Consider the following 22,028-nt stretch of genomic DNA (forward strand, 5'->3'; position numbering starts at 1 on the left):
CCGAGTATTGGATTAGGATTTAAGAAGACCTGAGTTCAAATCCTGTCTCTGAACTGTAGCTATTGTGTGATTCCAGACAAGCTACTTAATCTCTCTGAGCCTCAGAGACCCTAGAGTTGGATAAAACAACATCTCACTGCCAAGCTGTGGGTTTGCAGTTATAGATTCTCCTTATGTGCCCATTGAGTTAGGAGGGAAGCCCTCCCTGGTGACAGAAATGGGAATATATGAAAAGATCTGTAAGAGCCTGAGACCTTCTTCAATATCCTCCTCTCCCAACAAAAAGCAAGTAGGAGTCTTATTTTCCTCATCTGTAAAATGGGGAGAATAACATTTATTATATTCTGTTTTACAACAATGTTGGAGAGGGTCAAAGATGATGTGGATAAAGTCCCAGGCAGATCTCAAAGCACTATATAAAGGGCAGTTAGTTACTCTCGTTTTGAACCCAGGAACCACATACTCTTATGTTTTATGGGACTGCTACTTAAACCTGGGGAGGGTATAGGGAACAAGATCTGGCTAAATACAGTTCCCACTTCCTGTAGGGTATTCAATTACCTTCAAGACTGTACAAGGGATAAACCATCTCACCTCCTTTGTGAACCAGTTGAAAGTGCAATGATTGAGGGAATGAAACTCTCTTCAAGTCCATACCAATAGATAAGCCATCCCACCTCTTTATTTCTCCAATGAAATGCAAACCATCCCACTGCCTTCAAGACTATACCAATGAGTAAGCCATCCCACCTCCTCATATCTCCAATTGAGGTGCAAACCATCCCACTTACCTTTGGTCTCTCTCTGAGCCCCATGGAGGGCCACGCCAAATGCATCCATGCATCCTCTGAACACTTGAGAAGAATAGCTCCCATTTCTATGGGGTTTTAAGGTTTGTGAAGTGCTTTCGGCACAAGCCTGAGAGGTAAGTAGTGCAAATATTATTATTCTCCACTTCACAGATGAGGAAACCCGAGGCTCAGAGAAACTAAGTGCCTTGCCCATAGTCACACAGGTAGGAAGGATCGGGGGAGGGATCCGGACCCAGGTGCGATGCCTCCCAAGTCCAGCGGTGGTTCCACTGGACCACAACTCTTCACTTCTATCCATTAGACCCTAAGTTCCATGAGCTCCCCCTCCCCATCTCTGCCTCGTGAATCCCCTCTCAGTGCTCAAGAGCTATGTCCTACCCCAAGGAAGCTCCCCTGCTTCCCACCATTGCTGATGCCACCCCACTTTCTCTGGGTTCAGTTGGCTGTCCCTCCAGTAGGGTGTAATCTCGAGTTCAGAGGATATCTCATTTTAGTCTGACACTAGATGCTTGGTCTTCCTGGGCTCTTCACCCAGAGAAATCTGCCTCTTGTAGCCATGTCTTTTGTGGCCATTCCCTGAGCCTGGGGTACTCCTTCCTCATCTCCACCTCAGAGAATCCCTTACATCCCTCCAGACTCAACTCAAACACTGTTTTCTCCCTGATCAACCTGCATAGCCCTCTCTCATCTTCCTATAAGATCATCTCAACCTTGAAACCCATACCTCCTCAGTATCCCTCTCTCATAAGTTAGGGTTAAGGTTAGGGTGTCTCCCTCTGATTACGGAGGATGGAGAGTGAATAGTGGACAGCTCTTCTCATTTCCCACCTAGCTGCACTCCTAGACATCATGCTTTATTCCCCTGAACACCCTGTCCCCCAAATTCTTTTCATGTACTGTCTGTCCTCAATAGATTGTAAGGTCCTTGAGGTCAGGGGTTATCTTTGCATCCCCAACACAGCACTGCTAGTGCCCACCCCTTCTTAAGCCACCTTCTTTAACAACCTGATAGATTTAGATGCTGTCTCTCTCAATAGAATGCTGGTTTCTTGAAATGGGAAGGGCCATTTCGTTTCCTTTTTCCTTTTTTCTTTTCTTTTTTTTGCCTTTGTATACTCAGCATTTAACATGTGGCTATAGTCAGTCCTTATTAAATTCTTATTGATTATCTGTCGAATTGAATGAGGGCAGGAACTGTACCTTATCCAAACTTGGAATCATCCCCATTAACTAGCACAGAGCTCTGTATACAGCAGGTGTTTAATAAGTGTGTTGCCCCTTAGATTTTTTTTATCTAGTGGGATTGCCATTCTTTATTGATTTCTTTATGTGGCCCCTTCTTACTCAGGTTCCCAGATTCTGCCTGCCTCCAGCATAGGTGTCCAGCAAGGTAGGAAGGAGGAGACACAATTGACCATTGGGACATTAGGAAATGTGTCTGGGAGTGGAGAATCTTGAGGCGGCCACTTGGGGGCATCAATTGGGGAACCCCAGACCTAAGACCCTTATTAATGGAAAAACCATGCGGTACAGTGGAATAAACATTCGATCCGGAGTCCAAAGTCCTGGGCTCAGATCCTGTCTCTGATACATCCTACCTGTGTGACCTCAGGCAAATCACTTCCCCTCCCTGGGCCTCAGTATCCTCATCGGTGAAATGAGGGGCTGGGACTAGATGTCCTCTGAGGTCCCTTCTCCTAAATCTATGATCCTCTAGGGGGACCTCCGCCAGCTTGGGCACTACCCTATGGCCTGGCTCTCCCCCCAAGCTGAAGCAAGAGACACTTACCGTACTGGACTTCAGCTCATTCCCATTTTCCTCATCAGATTCTAGTGCAACAGGTAAGGATTTCTGGGGTGGGGAGAAGGTCAAGTCCCATCTCAGTAGCCGGGGCTCGGCTTTGTCCCCAAGCCTTAGATTTTCCAGTTTTTGCACTGTGGGTTCAGCAGAAGACGACGGCCTGAAATTCTCCTTATTCTGGGACTTGGACCTCAGTCTCTGCACCCCAAAGGCCCGGTCGTCGGAGCGGTGATCTTCCACCAAGCTCCGGCAGGCCCCAGCTTTGCTGTAGTGTCTTTTTTGGGTGTGCACCTCTTGCATATAAGAATCCATCCTCATGAGGGGCTTCATCTCCATCTCATAGTTGCTTAGCTTCTCATCCAACTCCAGCAGCTTGGGATTCCCTGAGCTGTGGTTGTTGGATCGGTGGTGGGAAGTCCATGAGAACGGGGTGGGGGAATCTGCCCACCTCTCCCGGGGCTTGTGGTTCCCCGATGAGGATGCTGACGGGTGCTTGTGGCCCGAGCTGCGGCCACGGTAGTCATCTCCAGGCTGGCAGCTCCGCAGGGCCCCGCTCCGCACCCCTCTCGACCCCCCTACCTTCTCCTCATTCCAGCTGTTGGGCCTTAGGTAGTCCCCACCCCGGCCCTCCAGCAACATCTGGATCTCTCCACCTCGCTCTTCATCCATGGAGATCTGCCGGGAGAAGTGGGCACTCTTGTTCCGGGAGGCAGGGACCGGTGGTGGCGTGATGGAGGGGCTGGCAGGGAAGCTCTGGAGGGGGCTGTCATCAGGGGTGAGGTCGGAAGGGGTTGTGCCTTTCCTGTACAGCTCAGGACTCTCCTGTTGCAATGGGGTCCCTGTGGAGATCACCTCGATATCGTCACTCGAATTCTGACGCTTTGGCCTCTGGCATTCAAGTCCTTTATAGAGGAAGACATCAAGAAACACAAAGTCAAGGTCACAGAGAGAATACTTGGGGGCGGGTTGTAAGTCGGTAATCTTGCTGTAAACAAGGATAGACCCATCAAAGAACAGAGTTAGTCACGCCAAGTCTACCAGGGACAACCTACCGCTTGGTCTTCCCATTTTAAAACCCCAACATCATGCGACGACTTTATCCCCTGCCCATTTCACTATGCCAGGGCCTCTTGTGTGACCTCTGAACAATGAAGAATTATCAGTTACATCCGCAGCCGTGGCTCATCCTTTCTGACCCAGTTAATTATTAACAGAAAAGGAGAAAGAAAGAGAAGAGATAAAAATACCTAGAATTGATAGAACATCTTCTAATTCTTCAAAGTACTTACCCATTCACCAAATTCATCTGACCCTTCCATTAATGCTGGGAGGGGGGGTTGGGCATTATCATGCCCATTTGACAGATGAGGAAATTGTATACAAAGTGGTATAACAGGAAGGAGTGTTTTATCGACAGTCAGAGGATGTGGCTCTAACATGTGCTACCTGCGTGACCTTGGACAAGTGAATTACTCTCTCCAACCTTTAGTTTCTTCATCTGTGAAATGTGGGGGGATTGCAGGACTGTGACCGTCAAGATTTTTTCTAATTCAAAGCTATTAAGTCACATGACTTGGTCAAGATGACACCAAAGACATGACACCCCTCATGACCAGAAAATTACCTTGTCTCTGGTACATGAATGAATGTTGAATCTTTGACCTGGTCCATGCTTTAACTATGGAACCTCCTCTTGACTTGAGTCACTCTTGGGGAGGGGGGGAATATCTGGAGGGATGGGAAGAATAGGGATGAATAATGTAGAAATGGGTCACTGAGAAAGGCTGCCTAGATTGGAGTAAGCCAGAGTGTAAAGGGTCTTAGAGTCCTGGGAGATCATTCTAAGGAATTAGTGAGACACAACTATCATTAATAAGGTGTAGACCTAAAAGGAAGCGCTTCTGTAACCACCCATTGACTCAGAATGGTCAGTTCCTGACTAAACAACTCCCATTTCTGGGTTTCTAAACTTGGGGAGTTACAGAGGAAAACCATGAAGGAGGTAGAGATGATGGTGGAAAGCTCTCTGAGTAAATATTAAAGAACTGGGACCATTTATCTTAGAAAAGGGCAAGTTAGAAGGAATAGATTAAAATGTTAAAAATGGTTAAGGATTAATAATCTTGACTATTCAGGCAGAATAGGAGGAGAAGAGGGCAAACTGGAAGATGAGGGTGTTTTGTTGCTCAGTCATTTCAGTCTCTTCAGACTTTCTGACACCCCATTTAGAATTTTTTTTGACAGAGATCCTGGATTGGTTTACCATTTCTTTCTTTTTTTTTTAATTTTTGCAAGTCAGTGGGGGGTTAAATGACTTGCCCAAGGTCACAGCTAGGTAATTATTAAGCATCTAAAGTCAGATTTTAACTCAGGTCCTCCTGATTCCAGGGTTGGTGCTCTATCCACTGTGCCACCTAGCTGCCCCATACCATTTCTTTCTCCAGCTCATTTTCCAGATGAAGAAACTGAGGCAAACCAGGTAAAGTGACTTGCCCAAGGTCACATAGCTAGCAAGTGTCTGAGCTTAGACTTGAACTCAGATCCTCCTGACTCCAGAGTCAGCTTAGCATCTCCATAGATTAAAAAGAAAACTCCCAACAATGAGAGTTGTTAAACATTATAAAGGTTACTACAAGAGAAAATAGACTCTTTCTCCCATCAGTTTTCCCTTCTTCAGCTTCCTCTTCTGTAAAATAAGGAGTTTGTACTACATAACGTTTAAGCTTCCTCCTGTTCTAGCATTCTACCAATCTATATATGATCTCCAGTCCTCTGAGACATCTGTGGTCCTGTTTGGAAAGAGGGTGGAATGAGGATAGAGAACATGGCCTTGACAGACAGGCAGACAGATAGGTGAGATAGACAGACAGATAGTGAGATAGATAAGAAGACAGAGACAGATAGATAGATGGATAGATAGCTGGACAGACAGACAGACAGATATACATATAAACATCCATAAGTAAATGGGTAGTAAGTAGATATATATTTTTCTTTGCATAATGCCCAGTAAATTATAGGCTCAATAAATGTTTATTGATTAACTGACAAATCCATGTTCCAGCTCCTAGGGTCAGAGGAGTTGTACTTGAAAGGGGCCTTAAAGGACTGGTGATGGAATATACTGTCTACATCCAGAGAAGGAACAATGGAGTCTATACACAGTCCAAAGCACACTATTTTCAATTTTCAAAATTGGTTTTATGGTTTTTTTCTTTCTCTTGGTTTTTTCCTTTTGTTCTGCTTCTTTTTTTACAAATGACTAATATCAAAATATGTTTAATGTATATGTCCACTTTACGTACACGTGTATCAGATTGCTTGCTGCCAAGAGAAGGGGAAAGGGAAGGGAGAGAGGGGCAAAATGTGGAACTCAAACCTTACAAAAATGAATGTTGAAAACTTTCTTTGCACATAGTTGGAAAGGTAAATAAATTTATATATATTTAGGTTTTTGCAAGGCAAATGGGGTTAAGTGGCTTGCCCAAGGCCACACAGCTAGGTAATTATTAAGTGTCTGAGGCTGGATTTGAACTCAGGTACTCCTGACTCCAGGGCCGGTGCTCTATCCACTGCTCCACCTAGCAATAAATTTTTAAAAGAAAGAAAGGGGTCTTAAAACTCATTTAAACTACCTTATTTCTGAGATAGAGAAAATGAAGCCAAGAAAGGAGTGTGATTCACCTGAGGTCAGTAGGCAGATAGTAGTCAACCAAGTTAGAAGTCCACTACTCCCTGGACATACCCCAGGGTCTCTCCAGTCATCTTTCCTCCATGTGCCCCTTCCTTCTGCCTGCCATGGCCACTTGTTGGCCATTAAAAGGACTGAACCAGGTTCGCAAAACCATCTGGACCATTTTGAGAAGTTCCCTGGAGACTGATCCCATCCACAGCCTGTCTTGTCCTTCTGTGCCCCACTCCCCAAATAGCTAAGTCCATAGGAATAGTTTGGGAAATAAACAGATTGACCTTGAAGTTCATTCTCTTGTTTTGCGTGATCCTCTGTTCCCTTATTCCATCCATCCTGTGTTCACAAGGAACCCCAGAGACCCCTGCCAGTTCCCAGCTGTCCCCTTCTAGGTCCCTACTGTCCCCCTAGACCACGCCTATGCCCAAACGAGCCTCCACTCTAGCAGGGATATTTAAATCCACATATTAGCCGAGCCAGTCACCTCATTCCAGCTCCATGCCATCTGTTCAGGACATGCTGCCACTTCTCCAATGGTGCCTTCCTAATCACAAGTGTGGTGGGCCCTTGCCAAATTTCAGGGGGCAGGGGAGGAAGGGGCTGCCATTAGCCATGACCTTTGTCTTGAAACCTGCTTCTTGGCATGCCACAGGTGGCACAGGGTCAGGATAGCATCCTCGTGCTCCCAGGCCCAGGAAGTCCTAGAACCAGAGCCTGGCAAGATCCCCTAAGGGAAGGTGCTGGTGAGAGTGCCTGGGGAGGGTGGCCGTGAGGGCACCAGCAGGAAGGTGCTGGTGGCAGCCCCGTGCCATCCTGCTCATCTTCACAATCCTGCCTTTGAGCAGCTCACCCAGCTGGGAAATGATCTTTGGCTAAAATTAGTTCCTGAGCATGTGATATTCCTGGAAGAATCATTGTGAAAATGCAAAGCAGTATACGCAGCCTTTACACTTGGATTTCAATGTCTTTTCTCTTACTCCTCTGCTGGGCCTTGAGCTAGCCAGCTCCAAGGCCTCTCTACCTGCCCCCGGCACCCACAAGCCAATCCCTCCGTTCAAGGTCTGAAGGGAAGCACTCTGTGGGAGCAGCAGGACCTCCCTCCTGGCTCCCAACTTAGGCAGAAACTAGAACAAGGGAGAAGGAGTCCTCCATAGCAGGATCTCTGAGGAACAGGGATCCTCAGTACTCTTAAAACAGTGGTTGGAGCTTCTACCAACCCAAGAGGCTCAATATATATATATACACACACACACACACACACACACACACACTTGATGGGGTGGTTCATTGATTCACAGGTGCCTATGCTTTCCTTCCACTGTCCTGGCTGCTGGACATCATCCCATCCAGGGCCAGCCAGGTCTGCTCTGGCCCAAGGCCCAGACAATGGCGAAGCTGCACCCACAAGCAAAGACCTCAGCATCAGGTGTGGCTTTGGAGTGGAGGCCTCAGAAAGGCTGCTCAACAGAAACAGAAAAGACACTGGTGGTGAAAAGCCCAGTCATGGAACCAATTAAACATCAAGATAATGATGCTTCATCAAAGACCTCAGGTCAATGGGTGACAGAATTGGAAATGTCTCTGCACAGAAGATACTCTATGGGAGGGGGGGCTAATATCTGTGAAAGGGGTAGGAAGGAGGCCCCGTTAACTAGTTGGTGCAGGAGCCGGGGGCTACTGAGAGAAGAGGTGAGCTTGGGATTAAGTGAGAAGAAAGAAAGAAAGAAAAAGAGAGGAGAGAAGGGAGAGGAGAGAGAGAGAGAGAGAGAGAGAGAGAAGAAAGAGAAGAAAGAGGGGAGGGGAGGGGAGGGGAGAGATGGAGAGAAAGAAAGAAAGAAAGAAAGAAAGAAAGAAAGGAAGGAAGGAAGGAAGGAAGGAAGGAAGGAAGGAAGGAAGGAAGGAAGGAAGGAAGGAAGGAAGGAAGGAAGGAAGGAAGAAAAAGAGAAAGAGAGAAAGAGAAAGAGAAAGAAAGAAAAGGATGAAGGGAGGGGAGGGGAGAGGAGGGAAGACAGGCATTCTCAGAACAAAGAGAAATGAGTCCGAGGGGAGGAAGGGAGCCTAGAAAGACAATGGAAGAAAGCCCTTTGTCTTTTATGGACAAAGAGAGACTGTCAGAGAAAGGGAAACAGCCTGGTGAGAAAGTTGATAAAGAATTAATCCAGAAGTCAAGAGAATCCTGGGTTCAAGTTTTGCTACCTATGTGATCAATCCAAGAATGTCAAGTCAACAAACCTGGTTAAATGGCTTAATGTCTCAGGGCTCCCACCCAATTTTAGGACAATAGGTATAGTTTCTTAAACTGCATTACTACTCTTTACTAGGTAGAGGAAAAGTCTTAGATCTGGGAGAAAGGGGCCTCAGAAGCTCTATAGTTCAGCACCCTCATTTTTGTTGAGAACACTGAAGCCCAAGGAGGTGACATGACTTGTCTAGGATCATTGTCAGAGGTGGGATTTGAACTCAGACCCTCTGATTCCAACACTATTGTTCTTCCTTCCTTCCTGAGTAGCCATCCCCTAGTCAGTGAGATCAGAGAAGAGAGGTCTGGGGATCTCCTACCAGAGATCTCGGACCATGAGCACGGGGAAGGATTCACATGGTATGTTCATGTACATACATGCATATGTGTGATATGAGGAAGAAGAGTGGGGAAGCTCTGGTGTATTTCTTTTTTCATTTGGTTGGTTTTTTGTAAGGCAGTGGGGTTAAGTGGCTTGCCCAAGGCCACACAGCTAGGTGATTATTAAGTGTCTGAGGCCAGATTTGAGCTCAGATCCTCCTGACTCAGGGCCAGTGCTCCGTCTACTGAGCCAACTAGCTGCCCTGGTGCAATTATAATAGTCCAGGGAGATGAACACCAGACACCCTTCTGAATTAAACCTGTCAGCATCAGGTAATGACAGAAGGTATCAGACAGTCCCACAATTCTGTTTGCTTTTCTGCAGTGCACAAGGAAACGCAGGGCCGGCTGTGGCAGTGACAACGTGCAACTTTCTGCACTCCACACATCTACAAGCACAAATACACACTGACCTGGGCAATAATATACACCCATGCACACACATGTAGCACAGCACGAGGCTCTACACATGTGTACAGCATACAGTGCAGTGGACAGCAGCACACACATGCTGCAACTCAGAAGCACTGCACATGTGCCTGTGGACACAAGCACATGCCAACACACCCACAGCAATGCAGTGCATAAACACAACAAATTACTATGTAGTGTAAGTGTGCATTCACATAAACACACGTATGTGTTCATGTGTGCATGAACACAGTTGCACACCAAAGCAACATGCTGACAATGATGTTTGTCTTTCATTCTCGAAAAAGACCATGACATCAGGGAGATGATACCATGACAAACATGTATAAAGTGGATTTGGGGGAGAGGGAGGGGACTGTGCTAAGTCCCCAGCCTCACTTTCTTCTCCAGAGTCATCTAGGTCCACCAGTCAAGTATGAATCAGGATGACTGGAGATGGCCGTGGATGTGAGGCAATCAGGGTTAAGTGACTTGCCCAGGGTCACACAGCTAGAAAGGGTCAAGTCTCTGAGTCTGGATTTGAACCAAGGTCCTCCTGACTCCAGGGCCGATACTCTACCCACTGTGCCATCTGGCTGCCCCACATGCATTGACACAAGACTCATGCAGACAGACACACACACTGCTGACGAGGACATCCTGACCAGGTCACTTCTCCCCCGGCCCTTGGCCCCAGGAGCCTCCCACCCACTCACCATTTTCCCTGTGCTGGAAGGAAGGCGAGAACTCTTTGGCAGTGATCCTGGCCATCCGGGCTTCTTCTTGAGCTTTCTGAGCCGCGGTGAGGGCAGCCTCCGCCTTGGCCCGCGAGTGAGACGTCCTACAGGAAGGGGAGACACAGGGGAGATGGTGAGGCACTTTCCAGAGCTGCCAAAGGGGAAGGGAGCTCATGGCTGAGCCAGCTAGACCAGCCTGTGCCCATGCAGGGATACACTGGAGAAGAACCAGAGAAGAGGCTGGCATCCAGCCTCTACCATTGAGGTAACCCCTCCACCTCGAGGCACCACCCTGTCCATTCCGGGGCAACTTTAAGACCTAGGAAGACTTTCCCAATGTGGAATGTCCACCTACTGCCAAACAAAAAGAAGAATCATAGAGTTAGAGCAGAATCATTGAGTTCAGTCCACTGGCAAACTGAGCCCAGAAAGTTTCCTCCTCATTGCCACCCCCATAATGGTCTTAGTCAACACTGATCTCCGATGTTCCCATTTGCAAAATACTTTACCAAAAACAAAACAAAACTGATTATTTATGGAGAGTTAGAAAGGAATGAGAGGCTCTTATCCTATGAAAGAAGAAATGGAGGCCCGAGGGGGGGGGGTGTGGGGCGGAAGGGACTTGCCAGAGGTCAAACAGGTAGTAAATGTTCAAGGCTGTTTCTCTGCCCCTCAGTATGCCCATGAATAGGGTGGACATGAACCTGGAGCCCAGAAAGAAGCAGCACTTGCTGCCAGCTGTCCTGACGCTGTCTTGATATGAGCAGGGAATGACCCACTCCAAAAAGAGACCAGAATTGAGAACACAGTCTCCAAGCCAGGACTGCTTCTCTGCCAACACCATGCTGTCTCTCCCCCAGGGTTTCACTGAGGGGTGTCCAAAGAAGGAACTTCCAAGTCCCGAGAGTCCCTGGATTCACAAATTCCAGGTTAGGGGGAACCTGAGCTCAGCTGCTCAGGGAGCTGGTCAACAAGTGTTCATTAGGCACCTACTCTGAGCCAGAATGTGTTAAGCAAGGTGTAGATCTGGTTCCTGTCCCTGAAGGGCCTTCATTCTAATCAGGGGGAGGCAACATGCTAATCATTAAACACATCCCATCCATCCATCCCCCCATCTATCCATCTATTCCCCCCTCCATCCATCCATCCATCCATCCACCCACCCATCCATCCATCCATCCATCCATCCACCCATCCACCCATCCACCTATCCACCCACCCATCCATCCATTCATCCCCCAACCATCCATCCATCTACCTGTCTACTTACCTATCTACCCATCTTTCAACTACCAATCTATTATTCATCTATTTATCATCCATCATCCAATCATCTATGTATCTACCATCTGTCTTTATCATCTATCCATCCAAGCATTCATTCATCCATCCCTCTATCTACATACCTATGTGTATATAATATATTCCACAGTGTGTCTATATGTGTGTGTATGGCATATAATACTATGGCATCTACAAATACATGTCCATCAGGGTTTACATTAGATAGACACACTGTGGTATAACAGAGGCTATCTCAATATGTATACTATGTGTAGCATGTATATAATACATGTAGATATCTTTATTATAATCACATCAAAGATGCCCTAGCATATCATATGTACTATATGGTATATTTCAAACATTCATACATGTAGTATTATATATCCACTATATAATTTCTTTATAATATATATCATAGAGTATATATTTATAGTATTATTATAGCATATAATTTCCCTATTTTATATATATAGCATAGTATATATACATATATCATATACAAATGCCTATTATATAGATCCTCTACCATGTTATATGTGTATGCACCTACCTGCCCACCCCCATACACACACACACACACACACACACACACACACACACACAGGGTCACTGTGTAAAAGGAAGTTAGTTTCCTAGCGGAAGGCAGTAGGGGCTGGGAGGGGAGGGGGATGCCCCCTCTTCAGGGCCTTCTCTCAGAAGGCAGGTTTTGAACTGAATCTTGAAGGAAGCTGGCAGACGGAGGTGAGGAGGGAAAGCAATCCCCAAATCCAGTTTCTGTTGTCACAGCCTCAGAGATATGAGGAACATAGGATCGGCATCTGCCCCGATGGGCGGGGCAGGACAGATCTCTTTAGGGATCCTGATAGCGAATGAGGCATATGAAATGATGCCATTATTGCCACCTCTATCACCACCATTATGCACATGTCAAGGTTATTGTGAGGATAAAATGGGCTGATCCACTTCCCAATGTTATCCTACACTATACTAACGCTGCATAAACCTTTGCTTCAGCGTGTCTGGTCTAGTTACCATCCCCCCAAACACACAAGGAGTGTTTCTACTTCTATAGCATTGCTGATGGAAGCCCTCTGCATCCCCCACCCCGTCATGCATGGTAACCTCTCCTTCCTTCTCTTCTTTTCTAGTCCCACCTGTTTTTCAAGGTCTGTGATTAATAAAAAACAATAATGGTGGCCAGTTTGCAAAAGTCTCTAAAAATATTCTCATTTTATCTTAGAAACAACTCTAGGAGGTAGGCACTATTATAATCACCATTTTACAGATGAGGAAACTGAGGCTGACAGAAGTTAAAGTGATTTGCTCAGGATCACACTGCTAATAAAATGGCTGAGGTCAAAATTAAAACCACGTCTTTACTGCTCTGGGTCTTGTGCACTATCCACTCCACTACCTGTTTGCCTCAAATAAGTACCACCTTCTCCATGAGGTGATCCCAGGGGGGAAAAAACCTTCTTATGACTGTCTTTTCTCTAATTTAGAATATCAGAGGTAGGAGGGCTCTTAGAACTCAATGTCAGAGCTTGGAGAGTCCAAAACAAGACAGACAATTAGATCTGAAAAGAAACTCAAAAACCATCTAATTAAACTTCGTCCTTTTCCAGAGAAGAAAAGATTAGTCCAGGCTTGGCCCGAGATTACCCAATGAACTGGTATTACAGCCAGACCTAGAATCAAGATGTCTTATATGGGAGCAAGTAACTTGCTTTTTAAAATTATAGGACTTCTATTTTCCCTCAGACAGTACTCCAAAGTTCAACTAACCCTCCCCTCACCAAAAAAAGGTGGGGGGGGGACAAATGAATCCCAGTAAGTTGTTGGTGGATGCAGGCTCACATAGGTTTGTTGGCACCCAGCCCCCTACTCATGTTCCAATCCTGGCTTGCCCTGCCTTATATGTCTGTTCTACTCCCTCTGCAGCAACTTGGAAGAATTCTGCTTCTTTTCCATTGAGTTGAAGAAATCCAGACACCTTCTAACACAGGCTTCCAGTTTTGATCAGGAAACCTCCTGGGAATAGCAACAAAAACGCCCTCCAGTGCTGTCCTCCTTTTTCTAAGTTTCCTGTAATTTTGCCTGAATGAGGAGGGGGAGTCTGGCAAACCAGCAGAGTCCTCAGCAGGACTGGTGCCCAGGAGAGTCCCAGACAGACCAGACAGAGTTATTCCCTGCATTGCATAGGGGGCTGGTCTCCCTCTCTGCTTTGTGTCCTAACAAGCCTGGAACTGGAACCACCACAACTGGCACAGCCCCTGCTTGGGGGGCATGGAAGCTGCAGTTTTATTTCCTGATTCCCCAGTTACTTATAGAAATGCTCTAGCTATTTCTGTTTTTTTAATGGTCTGCTTCTGATTTTTGTTCCAACATTATTGGTCTTGTTAGAACATTGGGGTGCAAATTAATTTTAATGAAAGCCCCATATGAATGGCATAGACTTGAAGTACCTGTCAAGGAATGTTCTTGAGTGGTGTAGCAGGAAAAAAATGTTGCAGATGAGCTGCAAAGTATTGAAATTAGATATCTATATTTTTAAACATTATATATGGATAGATATGTAAAATATTTCTATATTAGTCATGTTATAAAAGAAAACATAGACCAAAAAAAATCATTGGGAAAAGCAAGAATTTAAAAAAAGTATATTTCAATCTGCATTCAGACACAATCAAGATCACAAAGGGCTTTGATGCCAAACAGAAGACTTGATCAGAGATCCGCTGGAGGCAATATATCAGAACTTCACATAGGAAGAAGGAATCAAGGCAAGTGACCTTCCCTGCTTTCTAGACCTGAAATAGTCCAAGCCATATTACCTTGCACCAGATTGTATGCAGAGCTTCATTAGTGAGGTCAAGTGTAAATAAGTCCCTGCTTTAGTTCTTGTTCCCTCTTTCTCATCTCTCTTCTTCCTCCCCTGCCCATATACCAAGAATTTACATCAACTTAGTATCTGAGGGCAGCTAGGTAATGCATTGCTTTGACTATCAGCTCTGTAGTCAGGAGAACCTAAGTTCAAATCCAGCCTCAGATACTTATTTATTTGTGTAACCCTAAGCAAATCACTTAACCCCAATTACCTCCACAAAAAAAAGAAAAGAAAGGAAGAAAGAAAGTCTGAAGCTTTCTGACGTCCCACCAACAGGGATCAATCAACAGGCTCTCCAATAGTGATCATTCCCATCTTTTGCCTCTCTGTGTGGAGATGAATAAAAGATCAATGTTATTTTAATTTGTCTTTCTCTTTCTATTAGTAATTTTGAACATGACTTCATATGATCCTTTACAGTTCAGAAATCTTAAAAAAAATCCAAATCTTTTTATTTGCTTTGTCCACTCGTCTATTGGAGAACACAATTTGTGTCAATTTCCTGTATATATTATATATCAAGTTTCATTGATATTTTATTCCATTTCCCCCCTTTATTTTCCAATTCTCTTCACTGATTTTATTCATATAAAAGTTTTTAAATTTGATTTCAAGACAAGTCAATAAGCATTCAGTAAGAACCTACTGTGTACAAAAAAACCACATTGCCTGCTCTCAAGGAGCTCACAGTCTAATGGAGACAAGATGCAAATAACTAAGATAGAGACAGGATATATATTAAGAAAAGTTTCAGAGAAGAGACAGCAAATTGAAAAAGGAATGAGAAAGGCTTCTTGCAAAGAAGAACATATTTGCTGAGACTTGAAGGAAACTAGAAAAGTCAGGAGGTGGAGATCAGCAGGGAGCAAGTTCCTGGCATAAGGATCAGCCGATGGAAATACCCAGAGTTGGGAGATGGGTGTCTTGTTTGTGAAACAGCGAAGGGGGCCAGTGTTACTGGCTATCAGAGGATGTGAAGAGAACTAAGGTTAAAAATAAAGACTGGAAATGTAGAAGGGACCAGGTTATGAAGAGTCTTAAATACCAAACATAAGATTTTATATTTGATTGGAAATAATAGGAAACCTCTAGAGTTTATATTAAATAATGGGATAACATGGTCAGACCTGTACTGTAGGAAGATCAGTTTGACAGTTGAAAGGGAAAATAGACTGGAGTGCAGAAGTATGACCAAAATCATCTTTTAACACACACACACACACACACACACACACACACACACACACACACATATATATATATATATATAAAATTTCCTCTCTCACTCCACTGTTTGGTTACTTTCCCCTCTGGATATAATTGTGAATGGTACTTGATTTCATTCTCTTCTAATACACACACACACACACATATGTATATATATATTTACTGTATCACTTCTTATATTCAGATGAAGTATCCATTCTGAGCTTATTGTGGTACGTGGTATAAGATGTTGGTCTAATTTTAATTTTGGCCAAACTGCTTTCCAGTTTTCCCAGCAGTTCTTATTTTAAAAAGAGGGTGGGGAGAGTTCTTCTTCCAATAATTGATAATCTTGGGTTTATTAAATCCTCTTCTTCTATTTTTCATCATTTTTGTTCCTTGTTTATCTAATCTGTTCCACTGATTCACTTTTCTGCAGTTTAACTAGCAGTAAATACTTTTATGACTATGGCTTTCTAATAGAGTTTGAAGGATGGTAATGATATGTCATGATTCATTCACACTCTCCTTTTTCTTAAGCTATAGATCCTTATCTCTAACAAATGAACTTTTAAATTATTTTGTCTAGTTCTAAAAAAAATACCTGGATAATTAATTTGATTGGTATGGCACTAAATAGGTAAATTCATTTAAGTAGAAGAAACTAAACCTGTGATTTCTCTGGTTCAGTTAACTCTCTGCTGAAGAAATTCTCTCCCCTAATACAGATTAGCACCTTGTCTGCAATTTACAGTCTCAGAGAATTTTCTAAAACACTGAGAAGTTAAATGTCTCTTAGCCAGTAGATGATGGAGATAGTATTGGATCCCAAGTATTCTTCATTCTAAGTCCAGCCCTTTAACTGCCATGCCTTGATGGCTATTTTGCCTTGGTTGCATCATGAATAGTGACCATCTTATTGATTATTTGTTTCCCTTTATTTCTATCAAGAGTATTCTGTATTTGTATTTATCCAGGGTATCCCAAAATTTTTAAGCTATTATAAAACATCAGGGACCCTTATATGTCTTAGATAGTTAACTATATGTTTTGAATGGAATGTCTCATATTATTATTTCTTTCTGACTTTTGTTAGGACTGTATAAGAAATGTTGACAACTTCTGTGGATTTATTTTGAATTCTGTAACTGTTACATAGCTATTAATCTTCTCTATTAGGTTTTTTTCCCTCCCATTCTCTGATGTATGCTAGCTCACAATTATATCATTTGCAAATAAGAATAGTTTTAACTCTTCCTTATTGATATTTCTATTTTTGATTTAGTTTGTTTGCTTTAACGGCCCACTGGCAGCTTCTGGGAAACAAGTCTTTGGGTTGGGGAGGGGGGGAGTATGGGTGAAAAGCTGAATTAAGAACAGACCATCAAATGACAGGTGGCTTTACCATACCATTGAAAATTTATTGCCGTGGCGGCTAGGTGGCGTAGTGGATAAAGCACCAGCCCTGGAGTCAGGAGTACCTGGGTTCAAATCCGGTCTCAGACATTTAATAATTACCTAGCCGTGTGGCCTTGGGCAAGCCACTTAACCCTGTTTGCCTTGCAAAAACCTAAAAAAAAAAAAGGAAAGAAAAAAGAAAGTTTATTGCCATAAAATTAAATCACTGAGAGATGATACTACCACCAAAGAGCCTCAGTGATATGGGAAAGAACTGACTCTAAAAGGTCAAGGTCTTCCATTGATCACCAACCATTCCGATCTTACTATGTCAGGCCCTGGGCTCACATTGGGATAGTGAGAATGGCATCTCTGCACAACAGCCCCTCTTTAATCAATCTCATAGGCAAGCCAGTGACATCACTTTCCTGAAGTCACGGTCTTCTTCAATATCGAAGGACAACTACTATTCCTATAGCTAACATTTCTAGATCTGTGTCAAATCATGGATTAATGGGTTAGAAACGAAGTAGGATTAGAGTTAAAGAATTCTTTACTTTTTTTTGCTAGAAATGTTCCTGGTTTTTTGTTTTTTTTTCCATTGCAAACCATGCTAGATCTTGATTATAAATATATGCTTTTAACTATAATAAAAAGCCCTTCTATCTTTATGCTTTTTAGATTTTTTTTAAAGTACATGAGTGCTGAATGTTGTCAAAAGATTTTTTCTGCATCTATCAAAATAATCATGTGGGGTTTGTTCTTTCTCGTTTCTATAATTAATTATGCTGTTTTTCTAATGTTGAACTATCCCTGCATCCTTGGTACGAATCCAACTTGGTTATAGTGAATTATCTTTTGGATACATTTCTGTAGTCTCCTCACAAGAATTTTATTTCAAATTTATGCTTCAGTAGTCATTAGTGAGATTGGTCTAGAGTTCTTTTATCTGCTTTGTTTCTCCTTTGTGTTATCAGAATGTTTGCCTCATAAAGGAGATTTAATAGGGTATTTTCTGTCTCTTTATTTGAAATCATTTTTGTAACATAAGTATTAATTACTCTTTAAATATTTGATAGAATGCGCTTGTAAATCCATCTGGCCCAACCCCCACATCCATTTTAACTGCCTTGAGAGCCTTAAATAAAAGGAAATATACATTAATGATAGAATTCTAGGAACAGCAATTCCACTAACATTTATTAAAGGTATACCAGTCTGTAAGTTACTTCTCAGAAATAAAAAGATGATTTTTGGCCTCTTGGAACTTATATAATATGATACGAAACTCAAATAAGTAATATATAAGATAAATTAGACAGTCAAGTTATGCAGTAGATAAAATGCAAGGCTTCTAATCAGGAAGGTGTGATTTCAAATCCAGTCTCAAACATTTATTAGTAACATGACCCTGGTCAAATTAAATCTGCCTCAATTTCCTCATTTGTAAAATGAGGATGACAGTGTTGCCTACCTCCTTGGGTTTGTGAGAATCAAATGAGATCACATTTTAGGAGTGCTTTGCAAAACAAAGAACTTAAATCAAGGGTAACTGTTAGTTTGATTAGGAGCAAAGGCTAGACCTTACAAAGGGCATTAGTCCAAAAGGGAGAGAAGCAAAGAACTTCAGGGTTGGCAAGGAACTCTGTAGCACCAACCCATGCCTGAGCAAAAATTCTCTCTATAACATACCCAACAAGCAACCATTTAGTCTTTGCTTAAAAACCTCAAAAAAAAAAAACCCAAGAAAAATCTACCTTAGCAGATAGGTATTCCACTTTGGGATAGTATGAAATGTTGGGAGATTTCCTCATGCTGAACCAGCATTTAGGCACCTTAAATCCTGTTCTCTCTGTTTAGAAGAAGAGATCAAATTTAGTCTCTCCTCCATGTGGTAAGTCTTCAATTGATCAAATATAGTTCTCATTCCCTTCCTTCCATCCCAATCTTCTCTTCTCAAAACTTAACACCTCCTGTCCCTTCAGTATTTCCTTATTTGGCATATTCTTTTTGTTGGTTTTTGTAAACAAGTGACTTGCCCAAGGTCACACAGCTAGGCAAGTGTCTGAGGCCGGAATTGAACTCAGGCACTCCTGACTCCAAGGCCAGTGCTCTATCCACTGTGCCACCTAGCCACCCCATATTTGGCATGTTCTTAATACCCGTCACCATTTAAGTTTTCCTTCTTTGGATATTTGAGTTTATCAATGTGCTTCTTAAAACATGGTGCCCAGAACTATAATACAAGTATGGTCTGACCAATACAGGGTTAGTCTGCTTCATACTAGATATTATACTACACTTAATATATGAGTACATTAATTTGTAAATCCAATGATTTTTTCCCTCTGTTCTCCTGAGCATTTCTCACATTGGATCACCCACTTCTTCCTGGATGTGCAAGATACCTTCTTTTCCTGGTTCTCTTCGTATGTATCTGATTGTTCCACAGTATTCTTTGTTGGTTTATGTCCCCCTCTCAATTCATGGTGGTATGCCAGTGTTCTGATCTCAGTCCTCCTTTTTCTACATTCTTGCTCTTGCTGAGTTCATTATCCCCCACGATGGGAGGAATATTAATGATCATCTCTCTATAGCTGATTCTCAGATTTACATATCCAGCTCTCATCTTCCTCCTGAGCTAGAATGCCATATTGCCAACCGCCTGCTGGCGCTCTCCATCTGGATATACCCTGGACCTCAATATGTCTGAAACAGAATCTTTCCTGATTCCTGATTCCTCTCCTCTTTGCTATCTATGTTAAGGGCATCATAATCTTTCTAATCCACAACCCTATAGTGAGTCTTGACTCTTCCTTCTCTTCAGTCCTGCATAGTCTAACAGAGATTCCTGCCAAATCCAGTTGATTATACCTCCAATATATTCCTTAACCTATCTCATTGTTTTTATGTTTTGTTTTGTTTTGTTTTGTTTTTGGTAAGGCAATGGGGTTAAGTGATTTGCCCAAGGTCACATAGCTAAGTAAGTATTAAATGTCTGAAACTGGAACTCAGGCACCCCTGACTAAGGCTGGTGCTCTAGCCACTATGCTACCTAGCTGCCCCAATCTATCTCATTTCTACTCACACAGACATAATCCCAGTTTTCAGGTCCTTATTACTTCTGATCTACATTATTGCAATAACCTCCTGATTGCTCTCTCTGTCTTCAGTTCATCTCTCTCCTTTCCTTTCCACCATCCACCAAGCTGTCAAATAATATTCCAAAAAAACCCTACTCAGTTTCACTCTCCAGCCTTAGTGGCTCCATATTATCTTTAGAGTGAAGTATCAACTTCTCTGTTAGACATTTAAAGTTCTTTACAGTATGGCTCCAGTCCATTTGTCTAAGATCACTCCATGTTACTCCTCCTCCTCCTCACACATTCCAGACAATTTACCATTCCCTAAATATGGCATTCAATCATCTCCTACACTTTCATGTATTTATTGGAGTCAGTCAGCTGACCCCTTCATGGCTTGAATGTTCTCCTTCATCTCCTCTTCTTAGAATCTCTAGATTCCTTCAAGGCCAAGCTTAAATGCAGATTCTAAACAAGACCTTTGTTATTAGTACTTATCCCCAAATTATTTTGTATTTAATTTAGTATTAATGTTCACTTATTTGTGCCCATGTCATTCTTCCTGCCCTTAGCCTTCGCTCCAAAACAATGTAAGAGAGCATGGTCTATTTTCACATTTTCCCTTTTTATTCTCAGCATGTACCAGAGTGAACTATGACCCAGTGGGTTATCAAAAAATGACTCTGAACATAATATTATTAAATCATACTGAGCTTGAAACCCACCCAAATCTCCAGAAAATTTTCAGCTGAGAGCTGGAGGTGAGTGGGGATCAAGGAAGACTTCATGGATGAGATGGCATCTGATCCAGGCCTTGAAGTAGAAAAAGGATGTTGATACTTAGAGATAATTAAGAAGAATATTCCAAGATCTTATGAATGCACAGAAGTTGGGAGAAAGCATGATAGGAGATGTGAGATAACTAGTGGCTTAGTTTGACTGGAATAATAAGCACATGAATATAGCAAGAAATAATAATGTTTGTTCTTCATTCTCGAAGAAGACCATGACACCAGGGAGGTGATGCCATGACAAACACATGAATTGTAACTGAGTGAGAGGGTGCTGTGCTAAGTCACCAGCCTCACTTTCTCCTCCAGAGTCAATGTGACCAGATATGAATCAGAATGATTGGAAATGTCCCTGGATGTGAGGTAGTCATGGTTAAGTGACTTACACAAGATCACACAGCTGGTAAATAGGCATTAACTGGAAGAAGGATTGTTTAAAATTGTACTATGGTCCTTGTTAGTCTCTACCTGCAAAAATATGTCATTATTGTTTCTTTGTCCTTTCCATAGTTACTATTTACTCAAAGAAACGCCCCCCCCCCCCACTCAGGTTTTGTTTATGAACACAATGTAAAGGATGATTGCCAGGCAATAGTCCAAATGGCCCATCTAAGCTAGTTGGAATCCAATTGCCCCAATAATCAAAGTAAATGGATGTGGTAACTCTTGGCCAGACATCTCAGCTTAGCATAGTGTCCAAGAAGACAGGGTCCCAAGCTCATTTCTATGTAAGTCCAGCTGGATGGACTTTCTATGTGCCACTTTTCACAAAGAGAAAGGTTAAAATGTGTGTGTGTGTGTGTTTCATCTAACATATTCATTCTGGGTAAGTTATTCTATTCTCTGAGTTTGAGAAACCTCATTTGTAAAACAGAGAGAGGAAGTGAATTGGATGATTCCTAAGGTCCCTTATAGTTCTAATGATCTATGAGTTTACAACTCTAGAATCTCATTACTGCAGATATTAAGTTCATCTAGGAACTTATAAACCAAATGGTATAAAAGAATATTGGATTTTGAATCTAGGAAACCTGAGTTCAAATTCTCAACTCTGCTTCAATCCGTGCATGTCTCTGGGACTCAATTTTCCTCCTCTATAAAATGAGGATAGCGTATTAGTCATCTCCAAGGTCCCATAAGAATCTAAATCAATGACAATTTGGCTGCCTCTGTCCATGGTGCTAGTATTTATTATAACTTTGCTCAACCCACCAGTATCATTATCTGTTCATGCTAGGACCAAGAAGATAGTTACTACAGGAAAAACAAAAACAAAAAACCTTTGCACGTCAGTGACAGGCTAAGTT

The 22,028-nt window shown here is 42.8% G+C and overlaps 1 protein-coding gene across 1 annotated transcript in view; it reads right to left on the reverse strand.

The window, feature by feature from the left end:
* JPH3 (junctophilin 3) overlaps nt 1-22,028 on the reverse strand; it is a 189,532-nt gene that overhangs the window by 15,591 nt on the left and 151,913 nt on the right. Inside the window, exons 3-4 of the mRNA XM_074213790.1 lie at nt 10,049-10,173; nt 2,602-3,515 (exon numbers count right to left, since the gene is read on the reverse strand). Of these exons, the coding sequence (XP_074069891.1) occupies nt 2,602-3,515; nt 10,049-10,173 (1,039 nt within the window). The remainder of the gene's footprint in view (nt 1-2,601; nt 3,516-10,048; nt 10,174-22,028) is intronic.

This window comes from Macrotis lagotis, chromosome 1, assembly GCF_037893015.1.
Source record: "Macrotis lagotis isolate mMagLag1 chromosome 1, bilby.v1.9.chrom.fasta, whole genome shotgun sequence".
Lineage (NCBI taxonomy): Eukaryota > Metazoa > Chordata > Mammalia > Peramelemorphia > Peramelidae > Macrotis > Macrotis lagotis.